We start from the raw sequence: 20,679 nt of genomic DNA on the forward strand, positions 1-20,679 counted from the left end.
ATATGGAAAAATACTTGAATATTCATTTCATTCTGTGAACGGGACATCCTCAAGTTTGCCGTTGGCTGTTCTATATTGGTGAGCTGGGATGGTAGTTTCGCCGTTGCCTTTTGTATTTCTCTTCGGATTTCACTGGTTCTCAAAAATTCAGAAATGGTACTTTTGTGAACCTGGACGTCCATTAGTTTCTTGTACTTGAGCTCCAACTCCTGAAGGTAATTCTGAGCGACTCTTGGAAAATTTTTCTCTTCGTCTTCAGCTAATTGATGTATTGCCAGATATGCTGCTGGGGCCGTGCCATAAGTTAAAGTGGTTAACTGAAATTCCTGTATTGGTTCATCCTTTGAGAATCTCCAGACTATTATGTGGTATGGTTGATCTTCCTCGGCTATTTTGATTTGCCTGTACATCTTTTCGATATCGGCAGTGAGAGCGACTCGATGTTTTCTCCATCTGATGAGAATGTCAGTGAGATCCTGTTGTATCTTAGGACCTGAGTGTAAAATATCGTTTAGACTATATCCTGTGCTTGTTTTTGCCGATCCATCGAAAACAACTCTTGTGGAAGTAGTAGTGCTGTCTGCCTTTATGACGCACTGATGTGGTAGAAAAACTTGAATGCCATTGAGGGGTTGAGCTTCTGCTGTTTTCATGTGACCTAATTTTATGTATTCGCGTATGAATTCCTTGTAGTTCTGTTCCATGCTTGGATTGGTTTCGAATTTCCTCTCGATTTGCAGCAGGCGCGCTACCGCTTGTTTTTTGGACAATCCCAAATTTTCAGCATCACTTTTGAAGGGAAGTCTGACTGTGTAAGATCCATCTCGATTTCGTGTATGAGTGCTTTGGTAATGTCTCTCACAAAGCTCATGCTCAGGTGAACATCGCCGTTCGTCTGCAGCTTCTTCCAATTCCCAAAATCTTGATAGTGACTGCTCATAATTGATAGTGATAGTTAAACTAGTTATCTGAAGTGATGGACTTATATTCTTCACATTTCCGTATAGTAACCATCCAATTTCGCTATTTTGCGCTGTTATCCCATTGTTTGATTTTCTTACTCCATCCAAAATGATATCTTTGTATATATCAACTCCTAAAAGCATGTCGATTGGTCCAGGATTTGAGAAATGTGGATCGGCGAATTGTATATCATTCCATTCCGTAATGAGACTGTTGTGATTTTTTTCTTTCGGAATTGAGTTGGAAATTCGTGGAAGTACATGCAACGCTGCGTTTATCATAAATGAACTCTGGAACCTTGGTCTGACCTCGCAGAATACCATGTGTTGCGATGACCCTGATTGAGACTGACCTATGCCAATGATTTGTGCTTCGTTCATGTGTTTCTTTAACTTGAGTATCTGCACCGCGTTCGTTGATATGAACGATGCTTCAGATCCTGGGTCAATTAGACATCGTATTGTTTGTAGTGTCCCATTTCTTGATTTAACTCTGACGTATGCTGTAGCAAGCAGTGCAACCGAATGCAATTGCCTTTTCGGAGATTCTCAATTTCCTGTAGTGATATAGGCATTATTTCCGTTGATCGTCCTTATGGTTTCGTTTCGTATCATTTGCATATTGGAACTATTTTGTCCATTGTTGTTGATGTTCCTCTGTGTTGTAAATTGTGTCGATTCGGATTGGGTACTCTGTTGTGGGCGAAAAGTGGCTGCTGTAGTTCTCCAGTTTGATTGATCACCCTTGTTGTTTGTTCTACGACTTTGGCTGCCAGTAGTAGATATGTGAAGTGTTGTATGATGATACTTCCTGCATTTGAAACACGTTACTTTGCATAAACAAGAACTTGTTCGGTGTGGTCCTAGACAATTGTGACATCTTTTGCTTTGAATTATGTAGTCTAGTCTTTCCTTCACGGTCATTGCTAAGTAGTTCTGGCAGGCTCGCAGTGCATGACCTGCTTGGCATAATGGGCATTTGGTTGTTCTATATATTTTTTTTCAGGGCACACTGATGATACTTCTCTATCACATTTTAATTATTTCAGAATAGTCGTATAATATGCCCAATATATTTTCAAAATAAATACATTTCATAAGTGAAATATTTCAATTTAATTCTCATTATTTTTGATGATACATTAGTCAAGCAATAATATAATTCGATAAATAGGTATCAATATGAGTAGTTTTAAGTAACCTAGATATATAAATTTATTTTTAGAAACATTTCATGTAAATTGAGTTATCTATTAATATATAAATGAAAATGGATATAAGACTTTCTGTAGTATTCCTAAAAATATTCAATACATTAGCATTTGTAATATTTTGTTTGGACTTTATAATTGAAGGGTAACGTGAAATGATCAATTCGGATAAGTAAAAAATCCTTTCAACTAAAGTTTATTAGTCATGCAAATAATATGTAACATTTTTATTATGTGACCAGCATTTAAAACTTCCTCACCTTCATAAACACTTCTAGAAGTGTTTGTGCCTTTAAGATACCCCAAGTAGGTATTCTACTAAACTCAAAATGGCAAGACTAAAGTCTTGCCATTTGGACCTAAAAAAGGTACTATTAGAATCCTGTAGTATAATAATGTTGAATGAACCGTTCACATATTATATGCACACGATTGTTATTCGTCATTTTTCGAAGTCTTCCATCCTTGCATAACTTTTAATATCACTAGACTGAACTGAAACAAATGATGATATCTACCGCCTTTACCTGAAATGAAAATATTATATACACAGTAACACACTTGTTCACTATAGAAGACTGGAAAGTTTATATATATATATATATATATATATTTTTTTTTTCACCATTTAGGGTATGGCTGTTCATGGAAATGCCGGGTTAGGTTCACCAAGGCATTCTCTCATTCACTGGTTAAGAACCCGCGTATTATACGTGTTGTCCACAAGATGACCTCTCGTTGTGCATCGCCGATTAACCTTTCTTCCAGTCCAAGGCGGTTAGTATTTTCAACCAAGTGCTTCTCAACAAGACCGTTCGTAGTGATTATAAGTGGTATAATTGAAGTGCTGGTGAGTTTAAATATTTCTTTGAGTTCAAATGCTAAGTCGTGATATTTTATTATTTTTTCAGTATAAGCTCTCTCAGCATTGTCGTCCGCCGGGATAGTGACATCGATTATGGTGGCTCTGTTCCCCGCCTTTTCGAAGATAACTATATCAGGTCTATTGTGTGGAATAGATCTATCAGTGATGAGTGGAGAGTCCCAATATAGCTTCAGTTCATCATTCTCAAGTATATATATATATATATATATATATATATATATGTTGTCTCCAGATAACAGTCGTACTATATATATATATATATATATATATATATATATATGTATATCTCATGTATCATTTAGGTAAAAAGTGTACTATTTTTTCTTCACCAAGCTTTCGCAATTTATTTATTGCATCTTCAGGGTTTCTACAATTACAGATATAGTTTATATAAATAAAATTTGTCTACTATAATTTAATAATAATAAACAAATTATAGTAGACAAATTTTATTTATATAAACTATATCTGTAATTGTAGAAACCCTGAAGATGCAATAAATAAATTGCGAAAGCTTGGTGAAGAAAAAAGAGTACACTTTTTACCTAAATGATACATGAGTCTCAATACCCTTAAACAAATATTTATATATATATATATATATATATATATATATATATATATATATTTTTTTTTTTTTTTTTTTTTTTTTTTTTTCTTCATCACCATTTATCGGGTTGGTACGTGAGACAACCGGGCTGATTCTTCAGCCAAGATTGTTCTCAGGAGCTGGTCAAGAACCTCCTGACTATCCGCGTAGTGCCCAAAATCACTTGCTTTTGGGCTTGACTAATCAAGTAAGTATCAAGTTGCAGCCTCTTTGTATTTTCCAGCATGTGGGCCTCCACCAAGCCGTTCACCGATATTATGAGTGGCACTATAGATGTCTTTCTGAGGCCATAGATCTCCTTCAGTTCAAAGGCCAGGTCGTGATACTTACTGACCTTCTCCGTATAGGCTTTGGTGATGTTGTCGTCAGCGGGAACCGATATATATATATATATATATATATATATATATATATATATATATATATCCGAACCGATATATATATATATATATATATATATATATATATATATATATATATATATATATATCGGTTCCCGCTGACGACAACATCACCAAAGCCTCCTTACTTTTTTCGGTCAATAAATTTATCTTACTATATATATAAATATATATACATATATATATATATATATATATATATATATATATATATATATATATATATATATATATATATATATATATATATATATATATATATGTATATATATTTATATATATAGTAAGATAAATTATTTGCCGAAAAAAGTAAGGAGGTGTGGTTGGGTATCTAGGCAATTTAGAAAAGATCAACAGCTGTACAATAGCTGTACTTATCATCTTAAATAATTCTGTCTTGTCAGATGTAAGCATAAATTGCTGTTTTTACAACTTTCCAACTCTAACTTTGTAATTTGTGTGATTTTTAGCATCCTGAAGAAGAACCGCATATTGGTTCGAAATATAGATGAATAGATGATAGACTCTGTTGATCTTTTCTAAATTGCCTAGATACCCAACCACACCTCCTTATATATATATATATATATATATATATATAGGAAAAGTAATATTTCTTGTGCTATATTTGATGTATTGAAAGTGTAATTTTCTTGGGTTTAGAGCACATTACACATTACATATAAATTGCAGGGATATGCAGGGGGGCATAATGCCTTCGGGGAATGACGACCCCGCATACCCGAGTCACCCGGATCTTCAGGCCAGCAACCCGAAGATCTGAAGAAATGAGTGCTCCTATTACTAGAAGTCAAAATCAGGGCGGTAGGGGACAGCGGGCTGGTCCTCTTCGGAGCCGTCCGGAGGAAGAGCCTGATGGGGGAAGCTGTGGTGCAAGCGGCGCAGCCCCCCGAGATGGCACCGTAAGCCAGGATCTCGTACCACGGAATGAGGATAGAAACCCCAGTTTGGAGGAGATAATGTCTCGTCCCACAGGAGTTTCAAATACGCGAGACGCGAGAATGCGATGGACGGAGGAAGATAATGTCCTCATATTACGCGTTCACTACACAGCAACAGATATGCAGCAGAGAACTGGAAGTATATATAGGGAACTGTTGACTGAAGTGTGGAATGACATCAATCCACGAAGACAATCTTATGCTAACCTTCTTGCCAACAGAGTGAGATGGCTCCTGGAAAAAGAGAAATTTTCGACAACTGAACTCAACTCAATAAAACAAAGCTACTTACCACGAATTGATTCAGAGAATAGGGTTGAAGATGAAGAGGTTCCCCTAGAGAGCAGAATTATCATTCGAATGAGCATCCAACCATCAAGGATAGAGCGCATCTTCAACAGAAACCTCCACAACTACACCGGGATTTCTCCACAATATAGACCTAAGATTCCAAGGATGTACGGATCTAAAAGAATGCTGGAATGTGTTCGGAGGGTGGACAGGTTGATGGAGAGATATTTAGATGTAAACATCACACTTAGGGGTATAGTGGACTGCGTTTATGCTGGAGCGGTTACAGTCGCAGAAGAACTCGGAATGAAGATCGGTGAAATATACTCAGAGCTGCGTCAGGAATCTACACCACCATGGAAGTTGAGGTTGGAAAAGAAAGTTAAGAATATTAGAAAAAAAATCGGTATATTGCATACTTACCTCAATACAGAGTCGCATACCAAGAAGATCCTTAAGGGCATACGGCAAATCGCATCAGAATCTCGCATTAGAACCAGCAGATCAAATGAACAACTCAAAGAAAAACTGATGGTAGTATGTGATAGGCTGAAACAAAAAGTTAAAGCTTTGGGTAACCGTATCAAGCGCTACAACGAGAGAGTCAAAAGGTATAAAAACAACCACCTATACTACAAAAACCAGAGTAAATTCTTTCGCAATCTTGAGGCCACAGAAACTGCAAAGGGAGTGTATCCAGATGAAAAAGATATGCATAAAGCATGGAGCGAAATATGGGAACGTAAGAAGATGCACGATGACAGAGCCTTCTGGATAAAGGATGCTGAGAAGGAGAAGAACACCTACAGCATGGATAATATAGAGATTACGAAGGAGGATATTAAATCAGTCCTGAAGAAGGCTAACAACTGGGCTGCTCCAGGAGCTGACAAACTGCATAACTATTGGTGGAAGAACTTTCACCAACGGCTGGTTGTTTTGTTCCAGGGAGCACTCTCTGACCCTTCCACCATACCAGAATTTTTCACCCTAGGGCTCACATACATGCTACCGAAGGGGAACATCACTCCGGACCCAAAACAGTACAGACCGATAACATGCCTGCCAACTGTCTACAAAATCTTGACAGGAATACTTACCAAACACCTGTGGAAACATGTTAACAAGTTCAATATACTAGCGAGTGAACAGAATGGATGCCGAAGAGACGCACAAGGATGTAAGGAACTGCTCACTATTGACTACCTTATAACGAAGCAGGCAAGGAAGAAACTGAGGAACTTATCAATTGCCTGGATAGACTATAAAAAGGCATTTGATTCGGTACCGCACTCGTGGCTCTTGAAAGTCCTGAGACTCTATGGTGTATCTGAGCAGTTTGTTGGACTCTTAGAACACATGATGACAACCTGGAGGACGAAATTAGTATTCGGTACAAAGACAACATCCGAAATAAAGATCTTGACAGGTATTTTCCAAGGCGACAAGCTAAGCGCACTGTGGTTTTGTTTGGCTTTGAACTTCTTAAGCAAATTACTGAACAACAACAGCTACGGATACATCATTGATAATGGAGCGAACATAAAAATTACTCACCAACTGTATGTAGATGATCTTAAACTGTATGCCACAAATGAAGAACAATTGAGAAGGCTACTAAGAACTGTAACCGCCTTCTCGCAAACAATTGGTATGGAGATGGGTCTTGATAAATGTGCTGTGGTGCATGTTAAAAGGGGAAAGTTAACACATGGGGGTGAAATGCTTGTCCAGGACGAATTAGCGATTCAACGGTTGGGACCAGAAGAATCATATAGATACCTAGGATTGCAACAAGCACTGGAAATCAGAACAGCCGATGAAAAAATATCATTCAAAAAGAAGTTCTTTGACAGAGTGAAGAAGGTCCTGCGAAGTAAATTAAACGCGAAAGCTTTGTTCACGGCTCTAAATACATGGGCAGTTCCCAGTATTGCCTACTCTTTCGGAGTGATAAGATGGTCGAACACTGACCTGAAGGCCATTGACAAACAGGTTCGCGTACTTCTCTCTAGACACGGCATGCATCACCCCCACGCATCAGTAATTAGGTTGTACATGTCTAGACACCGCGGGGGCAGAGGATTACAAAATATTGAGATGGTTCACAACAAGGCGATCATAGACTTGAGAAGGTACTTCCATTCTCAGAACTCACCTTTTTTCCAAGCAATCTGCCGAGAGGACCAGAACATCACGGCTCTCAACCTGGCATGCCAAATAAACCAACCCCAAACAATAACGGACGATGGGCAATTGGAGGAGTGGCACAGTAAACCGCTTCATGGCAGGTATCCAGAAGCGCTGAAAGACAAAAGAGTGAACCAACAATTGTCTCTTACTTACCTGAAATCAGGATATCTGTTCCCGGAAACCGAAGGAAGAATAACTGCCATTCAGGATCAGGTTGTACCAACCAGAGCCTACCTGAAACATATCGCAAAAAAGAACTTACCTACGGACAGATGCAGGAAGTGTTCACAACATCTTGAAACCATGCAACATATAACTTCCTCGTGCTCCATTCTGGCTCCCAAGGAATACACCGCTCGACATAATGCTATGGCAAAAGTATTTCATCAGGCAATTGCCATTAAAGCTGGCCTCATACTTACCTTCAAAAAAGCCTATGAATACTTACCGAAGGCTGTACTTGAAAATGACCAGTTCAAGTTATACTGGGACAATCTGATCGTAACAGATAGATCGATACAACATAATAGACCAGACATAGTGCTTTTTGATAAAGAAGAGGGTAAAGTTACCATCATAGATGTTACTGTTCCGGCCGATGATAACATCAGTAGGGCATATACTGAGAAGCTCACAAAATACCATGATTTGGCTTTTGAAATGAAGGAAATGTATAGATTGAACACAGTTCTTATTCTCCCACTGATCATTACCACCAACGGATTGGTGGAAAGTCACCTTCCAGACAATATAAAACTCCTTGATCTAGACCTTGAGTTGATCAGCACAGCTCAAAAGGAGGTAATACTGTGGACAACAAGGATTGTCAGGATGGTTTTGACAACAACCTAGGAGAGCCTTGGTCGTGAGTCGACCCGGCTCTTTTCTACGGAGCTAACCCATTATGGTGATTGACAAAAAAAAAAAAATATATATATATATATATATATATATATATATATATATATATATATATATATATATATACAGTCGAACCTGGATAAGGGAGAGTTCAAGGGACCGCAAGGTTTGTTTCGCTTATGGAGGTTTCTCACTAACCCGAGTTTCTAGCTAATGAAGGTTTCTAAGTTACCATTATCACTCATAGAGGTTGAATAAAAAAATGTAAAACATGTATGTATGTACATATGTGTAATGTATTTCATTCTACTTACAAATAGGAAAAAAATCTCACACATTTATTCAAAGAAATCTTTAATTTTCTTCTTACAAATACATAGTAAATAATGAATCTTACACATCTTTTAAAAAAAAATCTGTTGTTTTTTCTTACAAATAAAAAATAATGAACCTCGCACATCTATTTAAAAAAATCTGTTATTTTCTTCTGTTTTTCCGTATTCAAATTGTGAACATGCTTTTCTAATTCGTAAATATTATCGAATATTGTTTTATCAACAACCGCAGAGTATTCAAAAAATTTGTGTATATTCTCCAGTGCAATTAAAATTTCTTGCTTCTTTGGAATGTTTTTTACTTCTGTATCCAAAGTCTGCAATTGGTCGGCTTCATCTTCACTGTCATTTCCGTCAGTACACGTTGTAGCGAAATTGTGCACGATATCGTCATCGGTAAATTCTCCAGCGGTAGCCAGGAGGTCGTCAACTTGTACAAAGTCTTCAAAGGTTGGCGTTAACACATCACCAGTATATTCGTGACACACAAGCTTGGCCCAATCCTCATTGCTAGGTCCAGCTTCAACTTCATTATCCTCAGGTATAAATTCCTGTTTATCTGTGCTGATACAAAATCCAGCCTTCTTGAAACAGTTCTTGACAGTAACGTCACTTACTTTGTACCATGCTTTCCTTGCAAATTTCATGGCTAGGAGTACGTCAATATCATGGTTATTGCTTGCTTCGAGACACGTAAGGGTGTGTTGAACAACTTCTCTGCGGTAAAAGCGTTTGAATGTGTGAATGATACCTTGATCTAAAGGTTGAAGTTGACTGGTGGTGTTGGCAGGCAAAAACATGACTTTTACGTTTTCGAATGTTGGTAAGTCATTGTGGGCAGCACAGTTGTCAATGAAAAGCAGGATTTTTTTGTTTTTCATCATCATTTTCTTGTCGACGTTTTTCAACCAATCCTTGAATAATATCTTGGTCATCCAAGCTTTTGTGTTACTTGCATAATCAACAGGTAAAGTCTTGACACCTTTGAAACATCTAGGTCGTTTTGATTTCCCTATCATTAAAAGAGGTAGCTTATCAGTACCGGTCATGTTGACGCATTGAAGAATAGTAAGACGTTCCTTACTTTGTTTACCTCCATGACATTTTTCGCCCTTAAATGTGAATGTTTTATCAGGAAGACACTTGAAGAATAGAGCTGTCTCATCCGCATTGTAAATGTCGTTTGGATCATACCCCTTCAAGAGACTTGGCAGTTCTTCAGTCCATCGGTTACACACGCTTTGGTCTACAGATCTACTTTCTCCAGCGGCTTTTTTGAAAGCTATATCATGACGTCTTTTAAAACCTTCTAACCAGCCATTACTAGCCGAAAAGTTCTGATATCCCAATCTTGTGGCAAAGTCTTTAGATTTTTGTTTCAACAGGGGTCCATCTATGGGGATGTTCTTGTTAAGGGTTTGTTTGATCCATTCTAAAAGGCAGTTTTCAATGTCGGGGAACTCGGAATGTCGACTCCTCTTAATATTTCCGTGTCCTTCAGAGCACTGAGACTTTATAGAGTCTCTTGACTTGATAATTTTATAATAGGTTGATTCTGGTAGACCAAACTCACTCTGAATTTCATTACGCTATTTTCCACACTCAAACGCATTCACGATCTTAAGTTTTTCACTCAGAGATAAAACTCGGATTTTTCTTTTAGACATTGCGCTAGACTTAAGCTTTCTTAGCACTTGATGTCAACTGGGGTAAGGTAGTTACATCGATTGTATTAAAAGTGAGGGCCAGATTTCCACAAAGACAATGTTAGGTAATTCCCCGAAAACATGTGTTTATGTTTTCGGGGAACTACCTCCATGCCAGACTCTCGCTTATAGAGTTATAGACAAATAGCAGTCTTAGTTATAGAGGTTCGAACACAAATATATCTGGCGGTTCACGACTTTCTCTTATAGAGGCTTCTATTTCTCACACATAGAGGTTTTAGGGGCTAAAAATGACGGGACCAGGCAATTCCACTCACTTAAAGAGTTTTCTCGCTTACCCAGTTGTCACTTACACAGGTTTGACTGTATATATACAGGGTGGCCACTTTTTCAATGGGATTGTATTGGTAACTTTTAAATCATAAGAGTTAGAAGGTCGGTCAAATGGAGAAAAAGTTGCATGCATAGAAGCATTATCAAGCAGTTCAAACAAATCGAGATTATCAGGTCCGGATTTCGAGATATCATAAGAAAAGTAAATTATGTCATTTTGATTTTTCTTTTTTTCCCACTTTATTTCAAATATTATCAAAAAATGTCACAGGAACTTTTTATTCGACAGTAAATTATCCTCAATTTGAAGTAATCAGATTTCGTATCCAACGTTTCGTACTCTCTGGGCCACCCTCAACCTCATTTTTTTCAATACGGACCTGCATATTTTATGACATTTTTCGAAATAACTTTTAACGCTGAATTCAATGATATATCATACAATGTCATTCAAAGTTGATTTTCAGGAGATTTTGACCCTCATCCAAATTTAATGGTGTTTATGTAAGAAAAAACAAGTCTATTAACGATATCAATGTTCTGACCCAAATTCAATCGAACCCAGAAAAATAATCGAGAACTGTGGCCAGTGAATGGAATTTTTCAAAAACTGCTGGTAATAAAATAGTCAAGAGACGCGAATACAATGATTTTAAATTTTAATACCAAGCCTTGCAAAAATTATATCGTAATGATCTCAAAATAAAGTTCGAATTTGTAATTTGTTTCAACGATTCAAATGACAAATACAACAATAGTGATACCTCGCGAGAAAATTGAGAATGTTTGGAAGGTATTCAAGGAGACCAAACAAGCAAATGTATAAGAAGTATGGGTTCCAGAACCGTAAAGTGCATTTTACAAAATGGTGGACATTTCAAACACTTACTTCATTAATTTTCATTTACTTTCGAATAATCATTTGATTTTTCTTTCATTAAATGATACTTTCGTTTAATTATTATGAATTGAAATATTTAAATGATTATTATAAAAGAAGAACCAAGAAACCAGTATACTGGTTTCTTCCTTTGATTCTAATATGTTCCATTTAGTTCAAGATGGGTAAGTTGATTTTCTTATCGAAATTTATTGCATATTGCATATTGTTAATTAAACTTAATGAAGGTAATACAGATCCGTCCCGAAGAAAACTGGATAAGGGTCAAAATCACCTGAAAATCTACTTTGAATGACATTGTATGATATATCGTTGAATTCAGCGTTAAAAGTTATTCCGAAAAATGTCATAAAATATGCAGGTCCGTATTGAAAAAAATGAGGTTGAGGGTGGCCCAGAGAGTACGAAACGTTGCATACGAAATCTGATTACGTCAAATTGAGGGTAATTTACTGTCGAATAAAAAGTTCCTGTGACATTTTTTGATAATATTTGAAATAAAGTGGGAAAAAAAGAAAAATCAAAATGACATAATTTACTTTTCTTATGATATCTCGAAATCCGGACCTGATAATCTCGATTTGTTTGAACTGCTTGATAATGCTTCTATGCATGCAACTTTTTCTCCATTTGACCGACCTTCTAACTCTTATGGTTTAAAAGTTACCAATACAATCCCATTGAAAAAGTGGCCACCCTGTATATCGGATTTCTACAGCTGTCGCCGTCTCTCTTCCAATTTCTCCTCTCGTAGCAATCATTCTTCTCTAAATTCCTTGAAGTCATGGCTTCATCAATCTCATCTCGCCAGCTTCTTCGAGGCCGCCCTCTTTTTCTTCTCTCTGCCGGTATCCATTCTAATACCTTCTTGGGCCATCTTTCATCTGTCATTCTCTTGGCATGTCCAAACCATGTCAATTGTCTTCTTTCCAGCTCTTCTAATATTGTTCGGCTTACATTGATTTCAGCTCTTATAACATCGTTCCTGATTCTGTCCAGTCTTGACCGTCTACAGCTCCTCCTCAGGAAATCCATCTCCGTTGCCACTAGTTTCTTTTTATTCGCACCGGATATGTCCCAAACCATATTTATGGTTAATCCAGCCGCTTCATAGTCTTCTTTGAGTTTTCTTATCATGTACGAAAGATCTTCCTCATCTTCGGCTAAGATTACTTGGTCGTCAGCGAAATATAACGTGAACAGGTTGTCATCTCCCACTCTTAACCCCATATTTTTACATTTTCTCGTCCATCTCACTAGAGATCTGTCTAAATAAATTTTGAATAGGGTAGGAGATAGACAACATCCCTGTCTCATGCCTTTAGATATTTTGAATGGAGTGGATATTTTATTCCCTAGTTTGATTGTGGCGGTGTTATCTTTATAGCTCTTATCAAATTTGTTTTAATATTCAATTCCTCCATCGTTTGCCATAGTTGTGAAACTGGTACGCTATCATATGCCTTTTCTAAATCAATGAAAGCTATATGTGTTTCTCTGTTACGCTGTACTCTTTTTTCGGTTGCAATTTTGATGGTGAATATGTTATCCACTGTTGAACGCCCAGCTCGGAAGCCAGCTTGTTCCTCTGGTTGTTTATCCTCGATATTCTCCTCAACTAACATTTTCAATATTCGAGAGTATATTCTGCCCACAGTAGGAATGACTGAAATCCCTCTATAGTTTTTAGGGTCCGATCTTGAGCCTTTCTTAAAAATTAGTGATATGTATGACGTCCGCCACTCTCTCGGTACTTCTTCTCCATTCAGGCATCTTTCAAATAGAGTTCTGTCAGTTTGGGAGGACCATATCGAACAAGCTCTGGGTTTATTTCACCTTGGCCAGGCGATTTTTTCCATTTTGGTACATTGAATGGCTTTCTTCACTTTTTCCAGAGCCAGTGCTAGGTGTTCAGTTACAGCTGTATGAGTTTCATTTACCATTAATCTGTCTCTCGTTTCAGTTAATAAACTTTTGAAGTGTTGTAACCACTGTACTTCTGGTATATTGTTTAAGCGTACTTGATTGTTATTTGTACATTTGATATTCTTTATTGTTTTCCAGGCCTCTGCACTTCTTGTGCCTCCAAAATGAATGTCAATGTACTGACATTTTCTCTTCCATGACTAATTTTTTTTTCTTACTACCACTTGTTTGACCTCTTTATTTATCCTCCTATATTCATCTCTGATGCCACAGTTTTTTGTTTGAAGGAATTGAAGGTGAATTTCTTTTTTCTTTTAATTTTTTCCTCTATATCAGAATCCCACCAGAATGGCTTATTCGATCTTTTTATTCTTCTTCCCAGGGCCTCTTCAGCGGCTTCCTTCATACAATTCTTTATGTGCTGGTACTCATCTTCAGTGGACCTCTCCATTATTACCAACTTTCGCTCCAATCTCCAAGCAAAAAGGTTTTTCACACTATCATGTTGCAAGCTATCTAAGTTGTACCTACTTCACATTTTCAACCGTGCCTATTTCTGATTCCGTTCTTCTTGCAGTCATTGCAATAAAGGGTATATAGATCTTGGCTACCACCAGATTGTGATCTGACTCACATTCTGCACCTCTTTGAACTCTTACATCACTAACCTTTAGGCCTGATTTGTGCTTCAGTATGATGAAGTCAATTATAGATCTCAATCCACGTGTATGCTGATACCAGGTGTATTTATGTATATCCTTGTGGGCGAAAAATGTGTTCATTATCTTTAATTCATGTTCTTCGCACAGACTTATCAGTCGCTCTCCATTGTTATTAAGTGTACCTTCTCCATGCATTCCCACAACTCTGCTGTTCCGTCGTTTTCCCACTCGAGCATTCAGATCGCCCGCTATAACTAGCTCATGACTATTCGGGACATCATCAATGGTTTCCCTTAAACATTCTTCGAAGTTGTCCTTTGCTTCAACGGTTGCGTCTTCATTCAAAGCATATATTCCAATTATAGTGATGTTCCTTCCTCTCATATGCAATGTCATCTTCATTAGTCTTTCATTTATGGGCTCCCAAGATTTTATCTTATTTTGGTATTTTCTATGTAAAAATATGGACACTCTGGCTCTTGCTCGTTGGTCTTTACTGACTCCAGAATAGAAGTATACATATTCTCTTAGATTTTCCGTTCCATTTCCTTTCTTTTTAGTCTCCGAGAGAACTATAAAATCTATTTTCCGTTTCAAACATTCTTGTATAATTTCCTGTTGTTTATTGCGTATTCCTTGAATATTCCATGTTGCAAAATTAACTGTCCATTTTCGCTGCTGTGGTCGTTTACCAAAATTCCAGTCCGATATCCGAGGCTTATTTTTATTGGGTTTTTTAGCGTTTTGAAATTTTTCACAGATGTAGGTTGCTGACCTAACGATCCAACCTCCAACCTGGAGGGCCAGGGTTTAATTTTGGAGTCTCCTTCTCTTAGATTTGCTTTCTCTACAGCTAAGGAGTCCTATCTACCCCACCTGTTGGTCCACGGAAGGTATTTTATTTCCCTTCTACTCGCCGATTCATTTCTGAATCGGTTGGAGCTTCCCCCTATCCGCCACCTGGGGACGCGCCCTCTAGGGGTTTCAGGTTCCCCCGAGGGAACCTGTTTTTATATTTATTGTAAAATTAAATGTTAATAACGCAAATACACAAACAACTAATACAACAAAACACTCCAATGTCAACAATTATAGTTCTACGTCAGCTCACCTTGGCGCTGCATTCTTATCAGATGCCTATTGCAGCAAAATTAAAGGCCGATGTTTCTGCTGAATGAGGGAGAAAAAGAATGTTTATGCAGTCAAGAGCTGCTTTCCAGCCAACGTCAGGAGCTCCTCGGTACAGCTCCGAAGCGTACCGAAGAGTACTTGTAGTGTGCCAGTTAACAGGGCGTCGAGCCCTCGCGTTACCTTCCCCTTTCCCCTGAAGCACCCCCCGCATTTGCGGGGCTTCGAGCCCTGACAGGTGTGAGAGAGAAAGAAGACCGTTACTTCGCATAAAGTACGAGACAGCTGTAGAACGCTAGTTTGCTTACGTTGAATTTGACAGTTTCGTTTTGGCGCGTTCCACTCATAGCAAGGGCTCGAAGCTCTAGTGCGCCGAGCCCCGGGGTGACACGCACCTGACTGGAAAGCAGCTATTTCTAGGGGTTGTCTTGTCAGTTGTCACTGTGAAGTTAAGGTGGGCTTATGCACCATTCCTAAGAACTAAAGACTAATGGTGGGTTTATGCACCATTCCTAAGAACAGTAAGAACTAAGACTAAACCTAAGAACTAAGAATTGAAAGCTAACCAATGAATGAGGGTGTTTATGCATTTTACCTAAGAACTAATGGTGGGTTTATGCACCATTCCTAAGAACAGTAAGAACTAAGACTAAACCTAAGAACTAAGAATTGAAAGCTAACCAATGAATGAGGGCTTTTATGCACTTTACCTAAGAACTAATAATGGTGGGTTTATGCACCATTCCTAAGAACTAAGACTAAACCTAAAAACTAAGAATTGAATGCTAACAAATCAATGAGGGCGTTTATGCACTTTACCTAAGAAATAAAAACTAACACTAGCACTAGAAAGTGGAACAACTTTTAACAAAGAACTAAGGGCTTTGGTAAAATATAGAAGTGCGCGTGCGCCGCTTAGAATTTCAATATTAACGAGTACCAGTTTCTATCATATTATGTTCCATTATTCGTGTTTATCGATGAAAAGTATTAGGTGTATTTCGCAATCAATATCAATGTCAAACATCAGAGTATAGAACAAATAGAAAGTAGTTCGAGCATTTGCGCATTCTATAACTAAGAACTAACAAGAGAGTGCATAAACGCCACTGAATTCTTAGGTTTAGTTCTTAGTTATTAGTTCTTAGTCCTTAGGAATGATGCATAAACCCACCATTAATAGTTGGTCAACTTTCTAGGGCTAGTTCTTAGTTCTTAGGTAAAGTGCAAAATCGCCCTCATTGATTTGTTAGCGTTCAATTCTTAGTTCTTAGGTTTAGTCTTAGTTCTTAGGAACAGTGCATAAACCCACCATTAAGTTTGGTTAGGTTTATTATTAATATTATTTGATTATTATGATATATATTTAGTGTTCTGTGGTTTTAAGTATAAAGGACTAATATTGCGTCCATAAGAAAAAAAATTGACTATCGAGTCTCTGGAACAATAGAACACAGAAAAAATTTGAACACACCATTAGAATATCTATATATTGGATAATAGCTACAATTTTGTGAAGTTATCTCCAAAAACTAATGAGTTATACAGAAAAAAAGAAAACCTCGATTTTTATTTTTTTTCGAGATATCTCAGGAACCATTGGAGATATTTTGGATGTGTTCACACCAACATACTCATCCCTAAATAACGCAACTTTTTTTAATTTAAGTCACCCTGTATTTCAGACGGTTTTCGATATCCCTCTAAATAGTTCTAACCTTGTATAAATATTGCAAAAATATTTCTAGCTTACTTAAAACTCGGCAATCGTCGAAAAATGTGAAACTGTTCAATATAATTTAATTTACAAAAGGCCAATTCTAAACACTTAGAACAGTCTTAATATTGTTCGAACAGATTGAAATTTCAAATAACCTGTAAAATATAAAGATACAACAGATCATTTTTCTAATGTTCCTCGCAATTCGATTGTGGGATTACTATAGAAGCATAAGTGGCTTTCATCGAGTTTTAACATATCATAAACGGAATTGTTGTCATATTACCATAGTCCATAGTATAAAGAATTCCTTCTTATACTATGATACTACTAAAATATTGTCATTAACATCTGGCAGGTAGACTGTTGCAGATGCAATTTGTGGCAATGCTAATTTTGAATGCTTATTGTGGCATTTGGATTCTCTGTATTGTATTGAGATTTGATTCTCGTGTAGATCTTGAAAAAGACTTTCTATGAATAAATTTTTTGAACCCCCTTTTTTTATCCATTGCAAATTGCTACACGAATTTTAAATGTAATGACAAGAAAACCATCAAAACTATGGGGTATCTTCTTCTTCTTAAAGCGGCGCTTATCCAGCCGAACTGAGGCCCATTGGCCCATTGTTCATCCGCATCGTTCTAGAGAGACTCCGATCCTCAGACACGCAGACAGAAATGTCGCGAGCCTGGCAGGAGTGGTCCCTCACCATAGGAATAGTAGGTGTTGGATTTCCTAGGTGTGTTAACCTTACCCCAGTTAAGTCACCACAGTTGAACCGTTCGACCGTTTCATCAGTGCTCCTCCACCAGCGGCATAGAGAGCAGCTCGTCAATCCCATTCTCTTCAAATGTTTTTTGAACAGGTGGCCAATCAATGCGACGGTTACCAGACTAAGTTGTTTCCTCTCTAGCAGGGTCTCGGTATCTAATTTGTTATTTTTGGCAATTTCAAACAAATAATTTTTACTGTTCATAATAATTATTGATGGCTCTAAAAACTTCCGGGTTGATATCACTAAGTACCTTCAGGATAACAAGGTTTTATTGAATTAAACTGTGTGCTATTCAAAGCATCAAATTCATGCTCATTGTACTTGTATATCATAATACAACGAGGGAAGCGTTGTTTGCGGTTAACGTGTTGAGTCAACGATGCATGGATCATGGATCAGCCACTTTATGTGTGTTTTATAGATTATAAAAAGGCTTTTGACAAATTAAAACACGACAAACTCATGACTATCCTTAAAGAGAAAAACCTAGACGATAAGGACATCAGAATCATCTCAAGGCTATATTTCAACCAAAAAGTAGTTGTTGAATTGGTAAACCAACAATCCACTGAGATCGAAATAAAACGGGGGGTCAGACAAGGATGTATATTGTCGCCGCTTTTCTTTAATGTTTACTCTGGGGAAATCATCAGGACAGCATTAGAGAACGAAAGCAGGGGTATAGTAGTGAACGGAAAGGTCATAAACAATATAAGATATGCTGAGGACACTGTCATAATAGCGACCTCGTTAGACGATTTAGAGTTTCCTCTGACGAAGTTGGCCAGAACTGGTGAGAATTAGGGACTGACTTTGAATGCCAAAAAGACCAAGTTCATGATTATATCAAAGAACCCTCCAACCAACGCGAACCTTGTTCTGGAAGATCAAACGATCGAGAGGGTGGAAAAGTATAAATACCTTGGCACTCTGATGAATCATGATATTGACTGCTCGGAAGAAATTAGAATAAGAATAGAGCAGGCGAGGGCCACCTTCTTGAAGATGAGATGAGCATTATGTAGCAGAGACCTCACTCTGGACTTGAAGGTGAGATTGTTGCGATGCTATGTGTTCTCGATGCTTTTTTATGGGATGGAATGCTGGACCCTGCGGAAGACAGAAATTCGAAGACTGCATGCGTTTGAGATGTGAGTGTACCGAAGGATTCACAGAATGAGTTGGATGGACAGAGTTACAAACGAGAATGTTAAGCAGAGAATGAGGAAGGAGAGAGAACTGGTGTTGACGGTGAAAAGGAGTAAACTGCAGTATCTGAGACACATTATGCGTGGACATAAATATGAGTTATTGCGGCTGATAATGCAGGGAAAAATCCAGGGAAGAAGACATCACTCTTGGTTGCGAAACCTGAGGGAGTGGCTCAATTGCTCTTCAAGTCAACTTTTCAGATCCGCTGTATCTAAGGTTCGGATAGCCTTGATGATTGCTAACCTTCGGAACGAAAACGGCACTTGAAGAAGATCATAATACACGCCACTGGCGTAAATGGTTGAAAAATTCATATTACAGAGTAGAAGAAATATCAAAATATAGAAATCTATTTCAAATATTTCAGTTCTTTAAAATAAGACCGATTTCTTCAGAGGGCTCCACTTCACGGACCAATTTTTTTGAGTGAAATTTTTGAGTACAACTTGAGTACAACTCGATGGCGTTCAACATCAACAAAATCTATAGTGGTTTAATCAAGTCACTATAACAAAATCGAATACTACACCATAGACCTATATACAAATATTTATATTTTAACTCATTTCAATGGTTGTGAGTCGTTCGAATCGCTATTGTTCAGTTCCTAAGTGTTCTTCCTGGAAAAAAAGTTCAAATATCAATTTCCCTCAAACTGGTGATAAATATCGTGTTTTGGTGGAAAGGAAATTGGGGAGTAAAGTGCTGATGGATCGACAAAAAGCTTGTTATAACTGAATCAGTAAACCAGTGACAAGAAATATGAAAGTATGTTCTCTGCCTTTTATCGAAGTGAGCACGAATTACACATTGAAATTTTGGGTTATATTTATGGGGATAATCGTTTACAGATTCCAGTTCTACACAAAGTTTTTGAAAAAGACTTCTGTGCCTTTCAGAAATCTTCCTGTTCGGTCTACTACCACAAAGGAAGAACATGAATGTTCTAGTAGTAGATCTGAAAGACAAAGAATTATCAACAAAGAAAAACTTGTTGCTGAAGAATGCTCTTGTGATGATGAAATCGAAGTTGCACAAGGTCTATACAGCTTCTTCAGGGTCAGCCTGACTAAAATGGGCCTAAAACTTTCAAGGATGCAAGTGAATACTCCTAAAGTGTCTTCTTTGTGTGACCTAATAACAACAGATAGTGCTCTAAATAGTTTTACTGGTCTCAATATTATAAAACTACTATTAGATACAATAGTAGAAGCAGTACCCTTTTTAAAAAATAAAAACAGTTCAGTACCGAGGAAGCATTGTTAAATGCTGAAATAGCAGCTGCTCGAGTACATATTGAAAGAGTCAATCAGCGTATTAAGATATTCAAAATTTTAGGATGTAAATTGCAGTGGTCTCTTGTGAAGAAAGTTAAAGATATATTTACAATTGCTTGTGCTATAACCAATTCAATATTTGCAGAACATAGATTTTTAAGGAATTAGATTATTTAAAAATAATGAAATACAGCATTTCCCAATTAGTATGCAGCAAATGGACAAGTTGTTCATAAATTGATTATTCGACTAACCTTCGCGCATGCGCAGTCAATCGTCTGAATCTTGAAACACCGGTTAACGTTTGAATCTATCATTTTTCGCCGACATTTAATGGCGGATGGCCGAAGTTGTCGTCACTGT

General features: G+C 37.4%; 2 protein-coding genes across 2 annotated transcripts; one reads left to right on the plus strand and one right to left on the minus strand.

The window, feature by feature from the left end:
* The first annotated feature begins 4,858 nt into the window (after window positions 1-4,858).
* Window positions 4,859-8,368, plus strand: LOC123673367. Its single transcript, XM_045607852.1, has one exon. The coding sequence runs from the start codon at window positions 4,859-4,861 to the stop codon at window positions 8,366-8,368; it is 3,510 nt and encodes a 1,169-aa protein (XP_045463808.1).
* A 5,412-nt stretch (window positions 8,369-13,780) lies between these two features.
* On the minus strand, window positions 13,781-17,893 carry LOC123673368 (craniofacial development protein 2-like). Its single transcript, XM_045607853.1, has 3 exons — window positions 17,807-17,893; window positions 14,071-14,996; window positions 13,781-14,012 (listed from the first exon to the last, which is right to left on the minus strand). The coding sequence occupies exons 1-3, from the start codon at window positions 17,891-17,893 to the stop codon at window positions 13,781-13,783; spliced, it is 1,245 nt and encodes a 414-aa protein (XP_045463809.1).
* Between the last annotated feature and the right edge of the window lie 2,786 nt (window positions 17,894-20,679).

The sequence above is a fragment of the Harmonia axyridis genome, chromosome 2, assembly GCF_914767665.1.
Source record: "Harmonia axyridis chromosome 2, icHarAxyr1.1, whole genome shotgun sequence".
Taxonomy (NCBI): domain Eukaryota; kingdom Metazoa; phylum Arthropoda; class Insecta; order Coleoptera; family Coccinellidae; genus Harmonia; species Harmonia axyridis.

What these genes read in the sequence shown, in the direction of transcription:
- LOC123673368 (XM_045607853.1), bottom strand. Translation starts at nt 17,893, where the DNA reads ATGGGATTGACGAGCTGCTCTCTATGCCGCTGGTGGAGGAGCACTGAT. An exon ending in ACTGTGGTGACTTAACTGGG is followed by an intron (nt 14,997 to 17,806) that starts GTAAGGTTAACA and finishes CTGGCCCTCCAG; the next exon opens with GTTGGAGGTTGGATCGTTAG. An exon ending in GGCACGGTTGAAAATGTGAA is followed by an intron (nt 14,013 to 14,070) that starts GTAGGTACAACT and finishes TTTTGCTTGGAG; the next exon opens with ATTGGAGCGAAAGTTGGTAA.
- LOC123673367 (XM_045607852.1), top strand. Translation starts at nt 4,859, where the DNA reads ATGAGTGCTCCTATTACTAGAAGTCAAAATCAGGGCGGTAGGGGACAG.